The sequence below is a fragment of the Leptomonas pyrrhocoris genome (genome assembly GCF_001293395.1).
Source record: "Leptomonas pyrrhocoris isolate H10 chromosome Unknown, whole genome shotgun sequence".
NCBI lineage: Eukaryota > Euglenozoa > Kinetoplastea > Trypanosomatida > Trypanosomatidae > Leptomonas > Leptomonas pyrrhocoris.
This window is the reverse complement of record NW_015438368.1, coordinates 508,049-525,172: the sequence shown is the minus strand read 5'-3', so window position 1 is coordinate 525,172 and position 17,124 is coordinate 508,049. Positions and strand designations below refer to the sequence as shown.

Genomic DNA, 17,124 nt, shown 5'->3' with positions numbered 1-17,124 from the left:
CACACAACGCAAACACGCCTTACGCGTTGATGCACGCGGGGAGTTGGACCTGCAGAAAAGGAAAAAAAGAGATTTGTGCAGTTCACAAAAACAGATTTTCTTTGAGTTCGTTTCCTGCTTGCTGTCGCCTCTCCACGATAGGAAGAGAAACACGAGAAGAGAGCAGTTACAACGGGAGAGGAGAGGTCAGCGAGGACGAAAGCGCTCCGACGCTGTTCGTTAAAACAGAAAGGGGAGTTAGCGGTTAAGACCAAAAATGAAAAGGGCTAAAAGGAGTTTTAAAAGCACAATTTGGTTCGTTTACAGATGATGGCGGTCGCGGAGAAGAAATAGAGAAGGAAGGGGGAGAGAGAAGGGGTCGGAAGAAGTGACCAAGAGTGCAGCAGTTGAGCCTCGTGTGTGAATTGCGCACAAATGGAGATGCATCGATGCAACGCCTTCGCAATTGAGAACCGTCGCTTTCGTCGCAGTGATCGAGTGCGGAGGTGACCGAAAGCGGATACTCCGTGTTCGTTTCTCTTCTAATCTTCTTTTTGGAATCAGCCAACGCGCCGTCCCAGTCCGCACAGGGACACCCGGCTACAAAAAGCCGCAGCATTTTTGTCAAGTGGTGAATGGCATTCGCTGAGGCGGGCCCGCAGAGGTAACCTGACTTTTCGAAAGCGCGTCTATTTGCTTTTTTTGTGATTTGATGAGAGCGGTGTAGTAAGTAAGAAACAGTAACAAGTAAAGAAGCAGAATCGGTTTTGATTTTATTATTATTATTGCGAAGGAGTGTTTCAACCCGTAGTGCGCCAGCGCCACCTCTGTCAACGATTCGGCGCCGTTCGGCGTATTCGGAAAGCCAGGGGGAAATCCGACTAGGAAAAGTCTTGAAGGAAATCACGGTGGCAGGAAGCGCAGGTCCTGCGAGCACCAACGCCGACTGCGGTGTTGAGGGCGTCGTGATAGCTCTTCTGCTCCTCTTGCTGCGCGGCATCTGCGCCTTCGATGTCACCGCAAAGCTGCAGGACGAGTTGTTTCAGTTCTGCACGACATCGCTGAAGCTCCGCTTCTTCTTGCGTGTACTGTAGCTGGCTTGCGGTAATCGTCGCCTGCTGCGCTGCCCTCTGTGCGGTCAGGCTCTGCAGCTTGTCGGCTTCTGTAAGGGGGGTCGTTCTGGAAGTCGCCGCGCGGATGCTGTCTTTTGCCATTTCTTCCGTCGCCGCGTCGCCCCCTAACGCCGCGCATGGGAAACAACTGTGGACATGCTTTCCAGCCCTCTCTTTTTCGTCCTCTGCAGTGCACGCCTCCCCGCCCTGGTCCTCCGCCTGCCATGATTGCCGTGCGGCTCTGAAAGCGGTCGCCTCCCTCTGCAGCTCCGCCAACTTCTCCCTCAGCTGCTCTACCGCCGCTTCACCTTCTTGACGCTGTCCCTGCACCTGTGCAAGCTGGCGTCGCAGGCTCTCGAGACTGTTCTGTGGGGCGAGCAGGTGGGTCACGTATCCGTGTACCTGCGCTGCCCGCGTGCAGTAGTGCTTGCGTAGCGCCATCACGTCTCGCCGCTGCCGCTCCACCTCTGTCATCAGCGCCAGGCGCGGTTCTTTTAATTGCTGCATGTGAGCCAAACAGGACTGCACGTTGGCCCGTTTGTGCTGGGTTTGCCGTGTCAGCTTCGCCTTTTCAGCTCGAAGGGCGTTGAGTCGCTGAAGTTCCTGCGTGTTGTGCACTTTGCGGGTGCGCAGTTCGTTGTTCTCGTGTGACAGCGCGTGGAGAAGCTCGGCGGTGCTGTCCAGCCGCGCCTGGTCCTGCTGGAGGGTCTGCTGCGCTTGTGCGAGGGCGTCGGAGAAGCTGTGCAGCGCATCCTTGGTGATGTCGTCGAGGTTTTGCAGCATCTGAGTTCTTTATTAAAAGAGGAAGGGAGGGTGGGAGCTGGTTTGCGTTCTCAAGGGAGTACAGGAGTAGCGGCTCCGCAGAAATCTCCAAAAGAACAAGAAACAGTTAGCAGCTCTTCTACAACTCAAGTTTGTGCGGGTCTGTCAAGGTTGAGATGCAGGAGGGGGAAAGGGAGAGCAGCGAGGGCAGCACATGCGCGAATTCAAGTAAAGAACAAAACACCCGAAGACGTCATCTCAGCTGGCACGCGTCCTTCTGGGGTGCAAAACGAAAACTCATCAGAGTGTGGCAGAGGAAGGACACGGAGCACCGCGTCACGTTCAGATAGCACGCCTACCCCGGCGGCGACAAGCCACCAACGCAAGAGGGTGCGAGGACGAGCGATCGTGCGTGATCGCGAAGGAAAGCACCCATGAGAAACGAGCATTTCATTCGTCCTCTCTTTCAGGATTAACGCTACGGCGGTCTAGATGTGCCTCGCCTAAATGAAGCGACTTCACTCAACGCGGAAGAAGACAGCAAGGTCAGTGCAAACGTTCGGGGTAAAGGCACCGGAGAGAAAGAATAAAGCATAAGAAGAATACCACAAGAATAGTGGAGTACAATGTGAAAGATAAACTGGTCTTTACAGTACAAGGTGCAAAGAAAATAGAAGATAATATGATCTAAGAAGACTCTATAGGTAGAAGAGCAGACACGTGCGTGTGCGTCAACGATCCGCAAAACAAGTGCTGAGTGGAGCAAGGAAAGAAGATAGAAAACGGACCCGTGCACCCTGCACAGTCGGTAGGAGGCTCTCCCTACAGCAGCTCCACCGTGCCCCCGCTCACGTTCACCTCCACACACGGATACAGGGAGGGCGAGAGCGAGACGTCGGTGAAGGCGACCCCACAGTCCACGCCGTTCCACTCAAAGCTAATGGACCGCGCATTCAGGTGCAGCACACAGGCGATCTCATCCCCGGCTCGCGCCACACACGCCGGTGGCGCCGCCCCAAGCTTCCGCGATGGCGACGAGGGCGGAGACATCGATGAGCCCGCAGCACCGCCACCACCGAACTCCGACGGTCGGGGCAGGACCCCGCGCCTGTGCTGCCATCGACGTTCCGCAGCGGTCACTGCCGCCTTGCTCCAGCCGGCGCAGGTCTTCCCATGTACCCCCTGCGACGGTGCGTAGAGGCCACCACCGTTCAGACTCAGATAGTAGCACCCTCGATAGCGCAGGGCGTTGCGCTTCGCCCCGAAGCTCTCGAGCGGGACGTGGCGGTCTGCAAAACCCACCAGAATTTCTCCCGCCTCGCAGTCCGTCAAGATGCGAAGGACAAAGCGGTAGTCGTCCTTCAGGTGGAAAAGCCCCTCCGCATTCATGCGAGAGGCGTAGATGGCGTGGCTCATGGATGCAAGTGCTGCACAGCAAGCACCGTTTGTGCCGTCTTCAGAGTTGACATCGCCTCTCACACCACCGCCACCACCACCACGGGGAAGGCTGCGCGCGGCGACCAGCGGTCGATGCAGCTGGCGGCCGCGTTTGCTCACCAGAAGCGCACCGGCGGTGGTGCTGAAGAGTAAGTCAGGACGATGCGCTGTCGACGACGTGGAGGATGCTGCGGCGACGTCACTGCCGTCTTCGGGCGCAGACAGGTACACGGGAGGAAGGGGAGTCTCTGAGTAGATCGCGTCCAGCGCGGACTCCCGCGTGCCTGCAGATGCAGAACGTCTCGCCCTCTGCGGGGAAAGCGTGCCGAGGGTGTGCAAGCGACGCGGCGACAGCGAAGCAGCCACAGCCGGCTGCGAAACGGCGCGCCCTTGACCGGCGGCACGATCACCGCCCTGCACTGCCGCCGGCACCGACACATCGACGCTCGTCGGGTCGAAGAAGCGCAGGTCCAGCGCGTGGGTCGTCCGCGGAGACCGAGCACGTGCCGGTGCGTCGGAGATGCTGCTGCAACGTTGCTGCAGCTGCTGTGACGGCGGAGGCAGCAACACAAGTCCGTCATCTTCCGCAAAAGGCACGGAGTCGCTCAAGTCGGTGCTCAGCGGGTGCCTCGTGGGGCTGGTGCGGTGCTCCATCGCAGCCACGATTGAGTGCAGCGCGGAGACTTCCTTTGCGAGATGTTCGCGGGCCCGCTGCTCCTGTGCGAGGGCGGCGGTGACAGACGACATCGCCGTTTCTGTGGTAGTGCCGGGGTCATCCGCACGTGGGCGTGTAGGGGCGGTGCGATTGGCGGAGAGCAGCGCGTCGGAGAGGTCGCGGGACACACTATCCGGAGGCACCCCGTCACTGTGCAGCGAAAGATTTGCTTTCGCCTTTTCGCTGTGCTGCTGCTGCTGCTGCCTCGGTTCAGTGGTCTGAGCTGGTCGGTTCAACTCTCCTGTCCGGTATCGCAGAACTGCGGCGTCGCGCTCGCCACACACGCGCGTGTACTCCTCGCCCAGCACCTGCAGCTCCTTCTCCGCCTCAGCCAGCCTCTTTGCCAAGACCCTCGACTTCTTCTTGTAGTGCCCGACCTGCTTGGTCAACGCCTCCGCAGCCGTCTCGCTCGGAGCCTCCGTCTCCGCTGACACCTGCCGCTCTTCCATCTCGGCGCAGCGCTTCCGCAGTCCCTCCACCTGCGCCTGGAGTTCCCTCATAACCACTTCTTTGCACTGCGATATTTCCTGTGCGCTGCGCAGCTCGTTGCGCGCCACGTCCAGCAGCCCCCGTGCCTCCTTCAGCTCCGCGGACATCTTTGCCTTCAGCTTCTCGATGGCAGCGGTCGCCTCCCACTTGGACTTGCTGTGCTCCTGCTGGAGGTCCCGCAACTGACGCTCGTACACGTCACGCTCGTCCTCCGCTTCTTCGAGAGCCGATTGGAGCACCAGCGACTCCTCGCCGCTCTCCTGCGCCTCCTTCTTCAGTGCGTTGTAGTCGTTCCGCACCTTCTCCAAATCCCTCTTCACCGCGTCGAGGGCGGTGGCGTCCGATGCGGCTGACGCGTCTTTCTCACTCGTTTCCTTCATTCTTCGCTGCAGCGCTTCCACGGCGTCCTTCGCGCGACTCTGCATCGACGTCAGCTCCGCCTCCAGCTGCGCGATGCGGTGGTCAGCGTGCGCCTGCATTCGCTTGTACGCCTCGACCTGCCGCTGCGTTGCCGTGAGCTCGTCCTGCAGTTGCGCGGTGGCCTCCTTCGCGGAGAGCTCGAAGGTGACGACCTGACGAGGGGAGCGGAGAGGTGTTGTGGAGGCAGAGGCGGAGTTGTCTGGGAGGGCGAGTGCATCTGTCTGCTGACCAACTTGCTGTCGCTCCGCTCTCTCTTGCTGCTGTTGACGCTTCTGCGACTGCAGCGTCACCTCCTCCTTCTCCTTTCGCACCTGCTCCACCTCCGCCTTCAGCTTCTTCACCTCCTCCTCCGTGGACTTCAATGCGGCGCTGCGTTCCGCCAACGTCTTCGCAAGACGAGTGACGTCGCTCTTCAGCTTGTCCATCTCTTCTCTGGAAGCCTTTTGCATCGCACTCTGTTGCTGCTCCGTCTTTTGCACAGCGGCCTCCACAGCCGTTGCGGTGGCCGCCGCGGCATCGCGCTTCAGCACCTCGACGCTTTTCTTCAGCGCGGCGTTCTCCTTCTCCACGCGCGTTAGCTTCAGCTGCAGCGCCGCCTCACCTGCGTCCGCGACGAGGGAGCTGTTCACCGACAGCGGCAACCCACGTGGAGTGGCGGCTGGCGTCGGTGTCGCGCTCGTCGTATGGGAAGAAGAAGCGGCAGCAGCAGCGGCAGCAGCAGCCGCCAGCTTCCCCTTCTGCTTCTCTAACTCCTTTTGCACTCTTTCCTGTGCCGCCTGCGCCATGCGTGCGGTGCTCTGCGCCTGTCGCAGCTCCTTTTGCGCCTTCAGTTTCGCCGCAGCGGCCTCCTTCTTGAAAGCGGCAAAAACGGCCTCTTCCGCCTTCATCTTGGCCTGTAAATCCTCCGATTTGGTCTTTGCCTTCTCCAGCTGCTGCTCCGCGTTTGACTTGCCTCTTGTCAGAAGAGCGAGCTCCCTGTCCTTGTCCTTGACGGCCTGCTTTAGCTCTTTGATGGTGGCGGCGGCTTCTGCCAGCGCCGTACGCGAGGCCGAATCGTCCTTTACCGCGTTCGCGGCCCCCGCAGTTGCTGCGCTGCCCAGCGAAGACCGAGGCGTCGCCTGTCTGGACGCCGACTGCTGGCGAGACGCGGCCAGTCGAGCGCGGATCTCCTCCATCCGTGACGCCGTACTCGCCGCACGAGGCGTCGCCAGCGGGGCCGGAGACGGCTCCCGTGATTCCTCCGGATTGGCAGCGGGCGCCTTCGCATCCCTTTCCTTACTCTTCTCCTTCGCCGCAGCGACCGCACCAACTACTAACCCAACCGACGTGGGAGAGGAAGAGGAAGGCTGAGGGGATCGGGCAGTGCGCGCTGCAACGCCTGCGCTGGTGGTACGCTGTCGAGGGGACAGCGGCGGTGTCGCCTGCGGAGATCGCCGACTGCCAGGCTCGGGAGACAGGGAGGACTTGCCGATCATAGCGGAGGCGGCGGGGGCACCTGCCGATGTCCCTTCATTCTTGTTTTGGACCTGTGCCGGTCTCGCCGTGGCTTCCAGCACCTTCGCATCGCCCCCTCCATCACCATCAGGCGTCTTTCGTTTCAAAGACTGCGCTGCGGCAGACGTTGCGGGAGACACTCGTGGTGACACGCCTCTATCAGAGGGACTTACAGCCTTCTCGCTGCTTACCGCTGCGGTGACACGCTGACGTGGTGACAAAAGCGTCGCATCACTGGTGGAGGCGGTGCGAGGAGTCCGCTGCGGCCTCGCGTCGGACAACGGATTCTTTTCCGCTTCCTCAGGCTTCGCATCCGCTGGAGCGTCTTCACTCACTAGCCGACGTGTCCTTGTGGCAGGCACCGTAGGAGGACTGTGTAGTCCCTCTTCTTTCCTTCCTGTTGCATTCCCGCGATCTCGAACTGAGCCGCTGTCTGTCGTGGCTGGCGATCCCGCGGCAGTAGTGGAGCGAGGAGTGTAAGGAGAAGCAATCGGTGTTCTGCGCACACTCGCCGATGCATTCTCCTTCTGGTCGATTGATGGTGGTGAGGCGTGTGCTGCCGCAATGATTGCGTCGGGCTTCGATGTTCCTGGTGTACGCCGCTGCGGGGACTCCGCCATGGCCGTGCCCGCCGTGCCTGCCGAAGGGGAGAGGGCACCACGACGACAACAGCTGGCTTTGTCTTGACTGCCCTCTGCCACACCTGCGTTGACGCTTCGCGGAGCAAGGCTGGTGCAGCCGGATTTAGGGAGGAGAGGCGGGGGAGAACACACTGGTGGGGCAGGGAGGGCAGACGGCTCTTCGATGGTTTGAAGCTGAGACGTCATAACTGACGTAAAAAAAAAGAAAAAAAACAAAGAAATGAGGTGCAACAAGACACCAAAACAGGTGTGTACGTATTGCTCTAAGTGTGTGATGGAGTACAAACACCGAAGCGCCACCGCGGTCGTTGCTGATATAGTTCCTTTTAAGGAAGCCAATAAGCCGAGGAGCAACGCGTCTTCTACTTGCGTGTTTACTTCTTCTTTTTAGGGTTGAAAGCAGGTACTTGAAGAAAAGAAAAGCTCTATAAGCGAAACAGCAGAAAAAAAGAACAGAAAACAAAGCGTGCGGCGTACCGTCAAAGAATGCGGTGGCTCTAAAGACTAGATAAAAGCGGTGATGATAGTGGTGGTGTGTGCGTGTGTGTATGCGTGTATGTCGCTTTGTCACACAAAAAGAAAGAGCGATGCTACACAGAAAAAACACCACGATAGAGAAAGAGGAGAAAATAAAAATGGAGTCCAATAGCACCCAGAGCTGCCGGTCGTGCAGCAGCGTAGTCAACAGTCCGGGCCGTTGTTCCTACCTTATCGACTAACGTCACATTCTGCGGTCTCATTTTAAACTCTGATGGCGGGCAACAAGAAAAACAAAAAGGAGAAGGAGAAGAAGGACAATCGTCCCTCTGTTAGAGGTGTTTCTTTTACCGTTTCCTTGACAATGTCATAAGCATCAACGCAGCAATGAAACAATCCAGTTCACCACACGATAACACATCAGCTTAACAAAGCCTCGATGTCTATGAAAAAAGGGGAGGAAATATATATGTATTGAGCTCTAGAAAGTCGCAAACCTGTATACTCTTTGAAAAAAAAGAGACTCGCTCTAGTACTCATCATAACGTCTACGTGGCGGTGGTGGCGTGCTTTGCTTCACATCAATCACCAGAGCGCCGTCCGGAATGGCAGCCCGTTGTCGAACGCGAGGGTGTGTCGACGTCATGGGGATAGTCAAGGAGTGCGGGTCGTACCGCTGGTGCGGTGAACGAGGAGTGGACGACCCTGCCGATGCGTACGGTACATTGCGAAACAGATCGGAGGCGGCATCGCCCACCGCGACCGCAGGCTGGACAACGAACGCGTCAGGAGAACCTTCTCGCGGAATAGAGGAGAGTGCCTCGTCGGGGATTCGCGAGTACCGCAAAACACCGTCGCTTTGAACGTCATCCGGCATTTCCATTACGCCGTTCGCAGCAGAAGTTGGAAGCGCAGGCGAGATCTCCCGCGGCGGAGCGTCAGGCGAGCTCTGCAGCGCACCGAGGCTTGCGGGCGGAGACGCAGACGCAGTTGGAGGGGCTTCCAGCTCGCGGCTGTCCCAGTATGGCTCAGACTCCAGCTCATCCCGATCATTCGGTTGCACAGTCCTGATATTTTTCAAGAGGGAAGCATCCGTACCTCTTCGAGACCCGTTGTCTTCGCATCTACCCTCTCGCCTCTGCACCCCTCTCGTCTCCTCCGCGTGGGTGGCGGGCTGCGATGACGGCTTCGCGGCAGCTGCAGCGTCACGTCTCGGAAGCCGTGTCGGTGTGGCTGCTGAAGTACCGTTGGGGCGTAGCATCACCTCATCCGTGGCCACCGACGAAACGGACGGTTGCGAGCTCCGGCGCGGCCGCGCGATGCGGTCTTGCGGAGACGGAAGATCGTCCTTCGGTGCCCCCGTGTACTGCTGCTGGTGTGGCGGCTCGTGCGGAGCGGCTGCGGACGACGGCCATTGTGTGGGACTGGCTGACAGTCGCGTCGCAGAACTGTGGGTGAGTGACTGCGGTGTAGGTTCGCTTGCGTTCTCACGCATCCCGCGTAGCTGCTTCTCTTCCTCTGTTTCATGGTCATCCCCACGTGGCCTTGAGGGGGAGTCTACGACGTGCTGCGACTCTGAGTCGTATCGCAGCGCCGTCTTACAGCTGGCCAGCACCTGGTCCAGCGCCTCTCGCTCTTCCACCGGCATCGACTGCCGCTGCTGTTGTAGTTGGTGCTCCCGCCGTGAGAAGGGCAGCGATGCAGAAGACGAGAAAGACACGGATCGTCTCGTCTTGTCCTCTTCCTTCTGCACGCGGTGAGAGTGGGGGTGCACAATGGGCTCCAGTTGCGCTACCATGGACTCCAATAGCTCTGGAAGCCCGAGGGAGGCCGTGGCGGAGGCGGCAGAGGGAGGCGAAGGCTGTCGTCGTCTGCAGTTCGTGCTGTCACCGTTTACGTGCTCCATGACGTCTGGCTCGCGGTGTGAGAGATGAGAACTTCGACGAGGCTGCGCTTCCATGAGAAAAGCACCTCGCACGGATGGAACGTTGATGCTGGCGGGCGAGGTGTGGCTGTTCGGCTCGATGGCGTACTGCGAACGGCGCTGCAGATCCTCGATCGTTTGGTTTGCCTGGAGAAGCTTCTCGTTCAAATCACGCCGCACGTTCTCCAGCTCCGCCGTGCGTCGCTGCCACACGTCCTGTTCATCCGTCACGCTCCGCATGTAACTGTCCTCGCGGAAATCGACCAACGACGCACTCAGTCGGCGACGCTCCTCGCGCAGCTGCGATAACTCCTCCCGGGCCCGCGACAGCAGCCTCGTTGCATCGGTGCTCTCATGCTCGTACGCGTTCACCTTGTGCTCCAGCCGTGTGTTTGCCTGCTTCAGCGCGGTCAGCTGCTGCGACAGCTCCAGAACAGTGTGAAGGTGCTTCTCATTCGCGCGGTGCGCCGCGGCCCGTGCGCGATCGAGCTCTTCGCGCGCCGCCGTCGCCTCCGCCGCGTACTTACGCAGGAGTGCATTCTGCTGCTGCCGCTCGATATCCGCGGCCGTGACGTTCTCTGCAGAGTTGTGCTTCGCGGCATCCAGCACCCGCTCCAGTTGCAGCTGCAGACTGCGCACCTCGACGTGCTGATCGCTGAGGTCCTTCGCATACCGATCTCTTAGGAGGGCCATTTCTTTCGCATCCGACTCGCACTTGCCTTTCACACTCGCCACTTCCGCCTCCGCAGCAGAGCAGCGCTTTTTGAGTACTTCGTTGTGCTCACGCATCTGTTTCGCGTCCGTCTCCGCCTGCTGGCGCCGCTGGTCAAGCAGTGCAGTTGTCTCCCGCACCGCCGCCTCCAGGTCCGCCTCTAACGCCGTGCAGCGCGTCTGCAGTGCACGCACCTGCTGCAGCACGCTCGCTTGGTTCGACTCCTGATCAATCAAATCCTGTGTCTTCAATCCTAGCTGCGCCTGCAGCTGCTGCGCAAAGTGCCGCTGCGCCTCGAGCTCGCCTTGGCGCACATCGGCCAGTTTCTGTGTCTCCTCGACCTTTCTTCGTGCCTGCTGATCGGCCTGTGCCTTTGCCTCCTCAGCGCTGTCCAGCTGTCGCTGCAGGAGACGGAGTTGCGCCTCCAGCTCCTGAATGTGGATGGCGCGCTCGTGCAGCTGGACGTCCTTCGCCTCCATCACACTCGTTGCCTCCTGCAAAGCATCCTGCGCCTTGTTGAGTTCCTCCTCGACCTGCTGGAGTCTACCGACGGCGAGGGCGGCCGCCTTCGCCGCCTCCGTCGATTTCTTTTGCTCGGCGTAGAGGTTCTCCTGCGCCTGCCGCACAAACTCCTTCCGCACCCGTGCGCGTGCGCGCTCCTCGCGCTCTTTCATTTTCTCATAAAAAGCCTCACTGATGTAGGTGGCGGTGTTGGCACTGGCGGAGGAGGAGCAGCCCGTGCCGCCTGCAGCAGCACCGCCATTCCCAGAAGCGTGCGAGCGATCGCCTCCCTCCACGCTCACGTGCACAACGCTTCCGCCAGGCGTCGTGTGGGTACGCGGTGAGAGCGCCGGACTCTCCGTCGCCTGCTTCAGTAACTCGTCGCGGTCCTGCTCCGCCTTCAGCCGCGTCTCCTGCTCCTCTTGCAGCTGCGCCTTCAGCGCCTTCACCTCTCGCTGCTGCTTCGCCTCCGCCGCCGTCACCCTCTTCTCGGCCGCGCGCAGCTGCGACTCAAGCTGTCGGTAGGCCCGAAGGAGGTCTTCCTCGTCGGCGGTGCTGCGTCGCACTTCGCTGCTCCAGCGATTGGCGCAGGCCTCCGCGGCTGCGATACGTTCCTGGGCGATGCCCGGCACCGCCGCCGCAATGGCCGTCGGTACGTCCCCGCTGCGCTGCTCCGTGAGGCGCAAGTCAGGGCCAACGACGGCTTGGGAGTCGGACACGGAGCGGCGCACCTTGTCGGAGGCGATGGGTCGATAGGCGCGTCCTTCGCCGGAGCGGGAGCTGGCCAGGTTGGCCGCAGGGTTGTACTCGTGTGGAGGCGAGCCATTTGCCGACGCGGCCTTTCGATCCGCCGTGTCAATCAACGTGACCTGGGGAGGGCGTCGCGCACGCCTTCTTTCATCTGCTCCTCCGTCCGCTTCTTGAGCCTTCTCTTTGGTGATGGGGGTGGTCGAGGTCTGACTCGTGCTCGCCCGGGCATCGGTCATCCCCTGTGCCAGTCGCCATCGTGCCAAGGAAGAGGTGGAGGCCGCAGAGGCGGAGCAGGAGGATGGGTGGGTGGAGGCGACGTCCACCGGGACCTCTGGTGGGGTCGCCATGGGTTGGGCAGCCGACATTATGGAAGCGTACAAGCGAAGCAATGAAGAGAATGTAAGAAAGAAATAAGTATAGAAAACGCTACATACAACGGATTACTGCTTTTGAACAACAACAAGCACCGACCGCTGATCACAGTGCCATTATCCGAATGGGGGAGCGGAGGGGAAAGGCCAGGAGAGAGAGAGAAAAAAAGGTATGAAGGAGAGATGCAGGAGAGATGCAGGAGGGGGCGGCTGAGGAAACAATTCCTTTCGCATATGGCTGCTCCGAGATAAAACAGCAGGCGCAGTGCAAAGTGAAATTCATGGATCAGATTTACTATCGCTTGGAACCATAACTCTGACATACGCTACGTTGCAGCAACAGCATCGACCATATTGGCCTTCTAAAAGACGAAGAGAATCCGCAACTCTTACCACGACCCAGGTGGAGGTATGCTTTTTGTGGCGATGCGTCTTATTTCAATACAGAATGTCACTTGCAGGCGTCTGATTTGGGGAAATGCATTCCTTCTAGAAGGAAGTGCCCATTTCAAAGTATATGAATACAAGAGAAAACGATAGAGCCTCAACGGGCCAAAACACACATACTAGCACGCATATAATACGCTCCGCACACACACACACACACACACACACATGTGTGTAGCATCCATTACTATCTTTTCCTCCCCACCGTCTGCCCTTCACCCCCTCTCAAAAATCTGGTAACGGAATGCGCTGCACATAACCTCCCACCTGCGCAGCCCAAACTCGCACAGCCGGGTACTCCCGCCACAGCTCGTCGAACACCAAAGTGCAAATCACAAGCAGTGTGATTGCAATCAAGAGCTGCAGAGCAGTACGCACTATCGTTGGAAGCAAGACGCCAAAAACATAGCGAGCTGCATGTGCAGCTCTGCGCAACGGGCCGCTTCTCCCTTCCGCGTAGAGGAGCAGTAGCGTGGGAAGAGGAGGCCGGGGCAGGTGGACAAGCAGCGGGCGACAATAAAGGGCAACCTCCAACGAAGCAGCAGCATCAGCATCAGCGGCGGCGGCGGAGGAAGAGGAGGAGGGCAGCGTATGGACCATCGGTGTTTCTGACGATACGTTCATCGCGTGGCGAGTCTTGTGCGGTGCCGCAAGCCACCTCCCTTCGCCCTCACTGTAATTGTAGAAGTGTGTCACCGTGACCTTCAGGGCAATCGGCGGGGGAGTCGGCGGCTTCACATGTGCGACGTAGAACACCGTTGCCGGCTTCGCTGCGGCCGCGGCGGAGCCCTCGTCGGGCAACGCGTCGCACCGGTGGAGGCCCACACTCCTTCCGCTACCCAAGTCGACCGGCGGGGTGAAGGAGGAGGAGGCCGCAGAGATGGTTCGCACGTGGTCCTCCTCCCGCTCACACGCTGACCGCAGAATATCCTCCGCCGCGCCCGCCTCCTCCATGACGGCGAGGATGTCCTCCACCGTCTTACTCCGACCTACCGCAGCACGACGCGCGTGCTTCGCTTCAGCACTCCTGTTGTCAGCCGACGCCGCTGCGCTCGGTAGAACGGTCACAACGTTGATTGGAGTGGAAGACCGAAGAAGGGAGGCTTTGACAGCTTCCGCCGACGTCGTCGCAGCAGCAGTGGCAGCAGCAGCAACGTTGTCCACGTCAACCTCGACAGCGTCGCCTTTTCCTCCCTCCACCTCCTCCTCTCCGTCCTCTTCCTCTTCCTTCGCAAACCTGGGAGAGCCCACCATGGTACTGTAGTCCACCGAGGAGCTCCGCCGACTCGAACTCGCCGGCCGCACATCGACAAGCCCTGCGGTGGGTCGCTGCGGCGATACCGGCGAGGACGTGGTGGAGCTGACGTCGTGCCGCACCACAGAGACCGTTGTCGGCGCTTTCCAATCCTGTTGACTCTTCACGGCGACGGAGGCGGGACTTCGGGCGAGAGACGTAAAGAGGCGTGACGGAGCGGCCGACGAGCTCTCCGATGGCGGTGGCTGCTGCGGTGGCGTCGTCGCGGCGGCACCCTCCGTTGCTTTCGCTGTTTCCTTTCGACGAGGCGTCCTCTCTTGAGTTGGAGAAGGCGGCGGGACAGACGTGTGCACGATGCCCGCTGCCTCTACCGCTGTGGGAGCCGCCGGTACTGCGGCCGTAACGGTGCAGCGTGAAGTCGTAGCAGACGACAAAACAAGTCCGGCAAACGGTGCGGCTGGCCGTGCTGCGGGTTCGACAGAGGTGCGAGGGAAAATGTTTGGTTTCTTTTCGGTTCGTGTGAAGGTACCGGCGTGAGACGAGCCCGCAAAGAAGTTGGGGACTGGCTCTGAAGCCGTTGTGGAATGGAGGAGCCCCGCACCACTCGTTGGGACTGCCGCAGCCGCAGCGGCGCCAACGGCAGGTTGCAGCATCGTTGGAGTTGAAGACCTAAAAGGCTTTGCCGGTTGCACCGGACTGGCTGGTTTGGCCGGCGTGTCCTCGGCCTTTTCAGCACCAGCAACTCCCGTCGAAGTCGTCGGTACGTCTGGTTCTGCAGGTGTTTGAATGTGACGAGACGGCTGCCCAAACACGGTGGTCGTTGCGGCGGTCTCGGCGGCGGCGTGGGGAGGAGAAACACCCGGAGGACACGAGCCGGGTGTGTCGACATCGCGATGCAACGGCGTTGCGGCCTCCGCAGGCGTCAGAGAAACGCATAAATTTGCTGCATCGTCTCCCGGTGTAGCGGACACGGAGTACTCGCCAGTTGCGGCAGATGGAGTGTGATCCACCGGGAACGATTCAGAGGGAAATGAAGTCGCCGACGCCTTGAGAGGTACGTCGTTGGGTGCCGCCATTGTGTTCGGGGCGCTAGGGGGTATATAAGTGCTCAACGGGAACGCCACGTTCCCTTGGTATGCGAACAGAGCTGGTGGTGCTGTTGATGCTGCCGTTGCTGTTGCTGTGGCCACTGGAGAGTCGGCGTGTCTACTTGATGCAGCTGCATCGGTATCCGCAGCGGCAGCGGTGCGGAAAGGACGAGCGTCAAGAACCGAAGTGACGGAAGGGGCTGTGGTGCATTCGCCAGCAGTTTTATGGGCCTCTGCAGTACCTCCTTGATGGCGTGAGGGCGACGCCTGCGGAGTCTCCGACGACGACTGCGCGTCCGCTGGGGTGTAGCCAACGCTGTAGCCGGCACGTGCCTTTGGTGTTGCCCGCCGAAATGCATTGCTCGGCCCCGACGTGACCTGCGCCTCGTTGGCGTGCTTTGCTATTGCCGCGGCGGCGGCTGCATGCGGAGTGGCGAACACAGCTGCAGCAGAGGTGGAGGCAGTGTTGATGAACGCAGTGGGCTGCGATGACATTGCACGGCTCTCCTCTGAGTCAAACCGCAGTGCACGCGCACCTTCAGCCGACTCCGACTCCTCCTGCTCCTCCTCTTCCTCATCGCCCACCTCCTCCCACTCTCCCTCTTCGCCTTCTTCACCTTCTGACTCGTCCTCCACGTACTCTAATACCTCTTCATCATCATTCGAGTACATCGCACCTGAAGCGCTGCTGTGTGTTCCTCTATCGTGATACCCCGCAGACGTATCAGCTGGGGTATCCGCAACAGCAGTGGCCATCTGTGCCGCGTACTTCGCCGGGAGCCGCGGTGGCGGGCTGGCGACCGGCGGCCGCGGCTCCGTTTCTCGTTGACCACGGCTGCTGCGGAGTACGACGCTGCTGGGCAGTGACACCGTCGCGCGAGCGCCGCTGGCTTCGCGGCTGTCGCTGCACGTCTGCGCCTGCGAGGTGCTTTGGCTGTTGTCGGTGTAGCGGCCCACGTCACCCTCGCTCGGTCGCTGCGGGTCCTCGCCGGAGCCCTCGGCCCACGCGTTGTTCGTCTCTGAACGCATGAGAGACGCCACAGAAGAGAAGAGGTTCAAGTGTATATATTTATGCCAGTGGGAAACAAATACAGGAAGATATGTGCGCAGGACTGGATCAGCTGCGTAGAGCACGCTGGTAGCTGGAGGATCGACAAAGAGTACGGATAAATCGCCGACGAAGGTGTGGTGATGGTGAAGGTGAAGGTCTGAGTATTTTTTCTCTGTACAGGAAAGATAAGCCTAAGGCACACCTTACGGGGAGTTTTAAAAAAGCCTTGCTTGCGATTGTTTCCATGTAGTTTCTTTTGTTGGAATAATGAATGCGTCGTTCCAGGGAAAACAAAAAATAATAAAAGAAAAAATGCCGCTCTGAAGAATGCCTATAGAGACAAAAAAAAGAGGTTACACAGAAGTAGCACCGTCCAAGCAGCGCATCCCTTCAGTTCCGCGTTGACGGGTTATTGTAGCGTGGCAGAAGCGGAGGAAGAGGAGAAGAGGAAAGTGCGCAGGAAAACGCATATACGGAATCACGCAGCGAGTGCCAAACGAGAGACAGCAAAAGGGCGGAAAGAGAAGCGTCTCTTTTTGCTGCAGCGGAAGCATCTTCAACGAACTTTGCCGCTGTCTCCTTTTCTTAAGGTCGGCAGCGGTGGGAGTACGCACGCGGAGAGCTCCGTGGACAATACCGCCGCAGCTTACGCACACTGTTGTAATGCTCGCGAAGCATGGGATGGAATCGCGCTGCCCTCTCACGTAATAGCGCAGAAGGAATGCAGTGCTGCGTCCAAGAAAAAACAAAACCTGCACCGTTGACGTACATTTCTTCATGCTACGTCGTGATTCTTCTCGTTCATTGTTTTCTTTTTTCTTTTTAAGAAAAGATAAGAGCACAAATATGGAAGAGCTAGTAGTAAATGGAAAACACGCAGTACGCTCGCTTCGTCAGCCTTGGAGGAAATGAACTGAAGAATTCCGCCGTATGATCCCACTCCACTCATCTCACTATAAAAAAAAAAAGGAGATCAAAATTGAAGTGTTCAATGGTGGTGGTTGACGGAAACTCAGTGAGGTGCGTCTTACGCGACAGAATAGGTAAAGTACGGTGCTCGAGAAGGTAGTCGAAAAACCCACAACGAAAAGGAAGGAGAAACTGAAAAAGAGACTAAGGAAAAGACAGCAAGAAGAAAACAAAACGTTGGCAGCATCCGAATGAAAAACACAGACAAGACCGTAAGGTAAACAACGTAACCAGTGCATGCATACACGCAACGCAACGCAACCGCATTCATAAAAATACGAGAAGGAAGAAAGGAAAAGTACATCCAACACAAGACGAAAGATATGAGTAGCAATTGAAAGAAGGTCTAAAGCAAGAGAAATACAGGACAGTAAACACTATTTGATAGCCGCTAAAACGGAAGAGAAAAAGATATGTCCCTGGGCACACGCACGCGCAAAAAGTCTCATCGGTGTCCGTTTCATCGGGAACTTCCTCCCGCCTCACATTGGATTGTGTGTGTGTATGGCTGCTTCTTTTCCTCTCTTCCT

At 58.8% G+C, this 17,124-nt stretch overlaps 4 protein-coding genes across 4 annotated transcripts; all 4 read right to left on the bottom strand.

The window, feature by feature from the left end:
* Positions 1–860: 860 nt before the first annotated feature.
* On the bottom strand, positions 861–1,874 carry ABB37_05970 (hypothetical protein; the record flags this gene model as incomplete). The annotated part of the gene is made up of 1 exon (XM_015804211.1): positions 861–1,874. One exon carries the CDS (start codon positions 1,872–1,874, stop codon positions 861–863), a length of 1,014 nt encoding a protein of 337 aa, XP_015657345.1.
* An 801-nt stretch (positions 1,875–2,675) lies between these two features.
* ABB37_05969 (hypothetical protein) lies at positions 2,676–6,389 on the bottom strand (the record flags this gene model as incomplete). The annotated part of the gene is made up of 1 exon (XM_015804210.1): positions 2,676–6,389. One exon carries the CDS (start codon positions 6,387–6,389, stop codon positions 2,676–2,678), a length of 3,714 nt encoding a protein of 1,237 aa, XP_015657344.1.
* Positions 6,390–8,055: 1,666 nt separating this feature from the next.
* ABB37_05968 (hypothetical protein) lies at positions 8,056–11,778 on the bottom strand (the record flags this gene model as incomplete). The annotated part of the gene is made up of 1 exon (XM_015804209.1): positions 8,056–11,778. One exon carries the CDS (start codon positions 11,776–11,778, stop codon positions 8,056–8,058), a length of 3,723 nt encoding a protein of 1,240 aa, XP_015657343.1.
* Positions 11,779–12,456: 678 nt separating this feature from the next.
* On the bottom strand, positions 12,457–15,603 carry ABB37_05967 (hypothetical protein; the record flags this gene model as incomplete). The annotated part of the gene is made up of 1 exon (XM_015804208.1): positions 12,457–15,603. The coding sequence occupies one exon, from the start codon at positions 15,601–15,603 to the stop codon at positions 12,457–12,459; it is 3,147 nt and encodes a 1,048-aa protein (XP_015657342.1).
* Between the last annotated feature and the right edge of the window lie 1,521 nt (positions 15,604–17,124).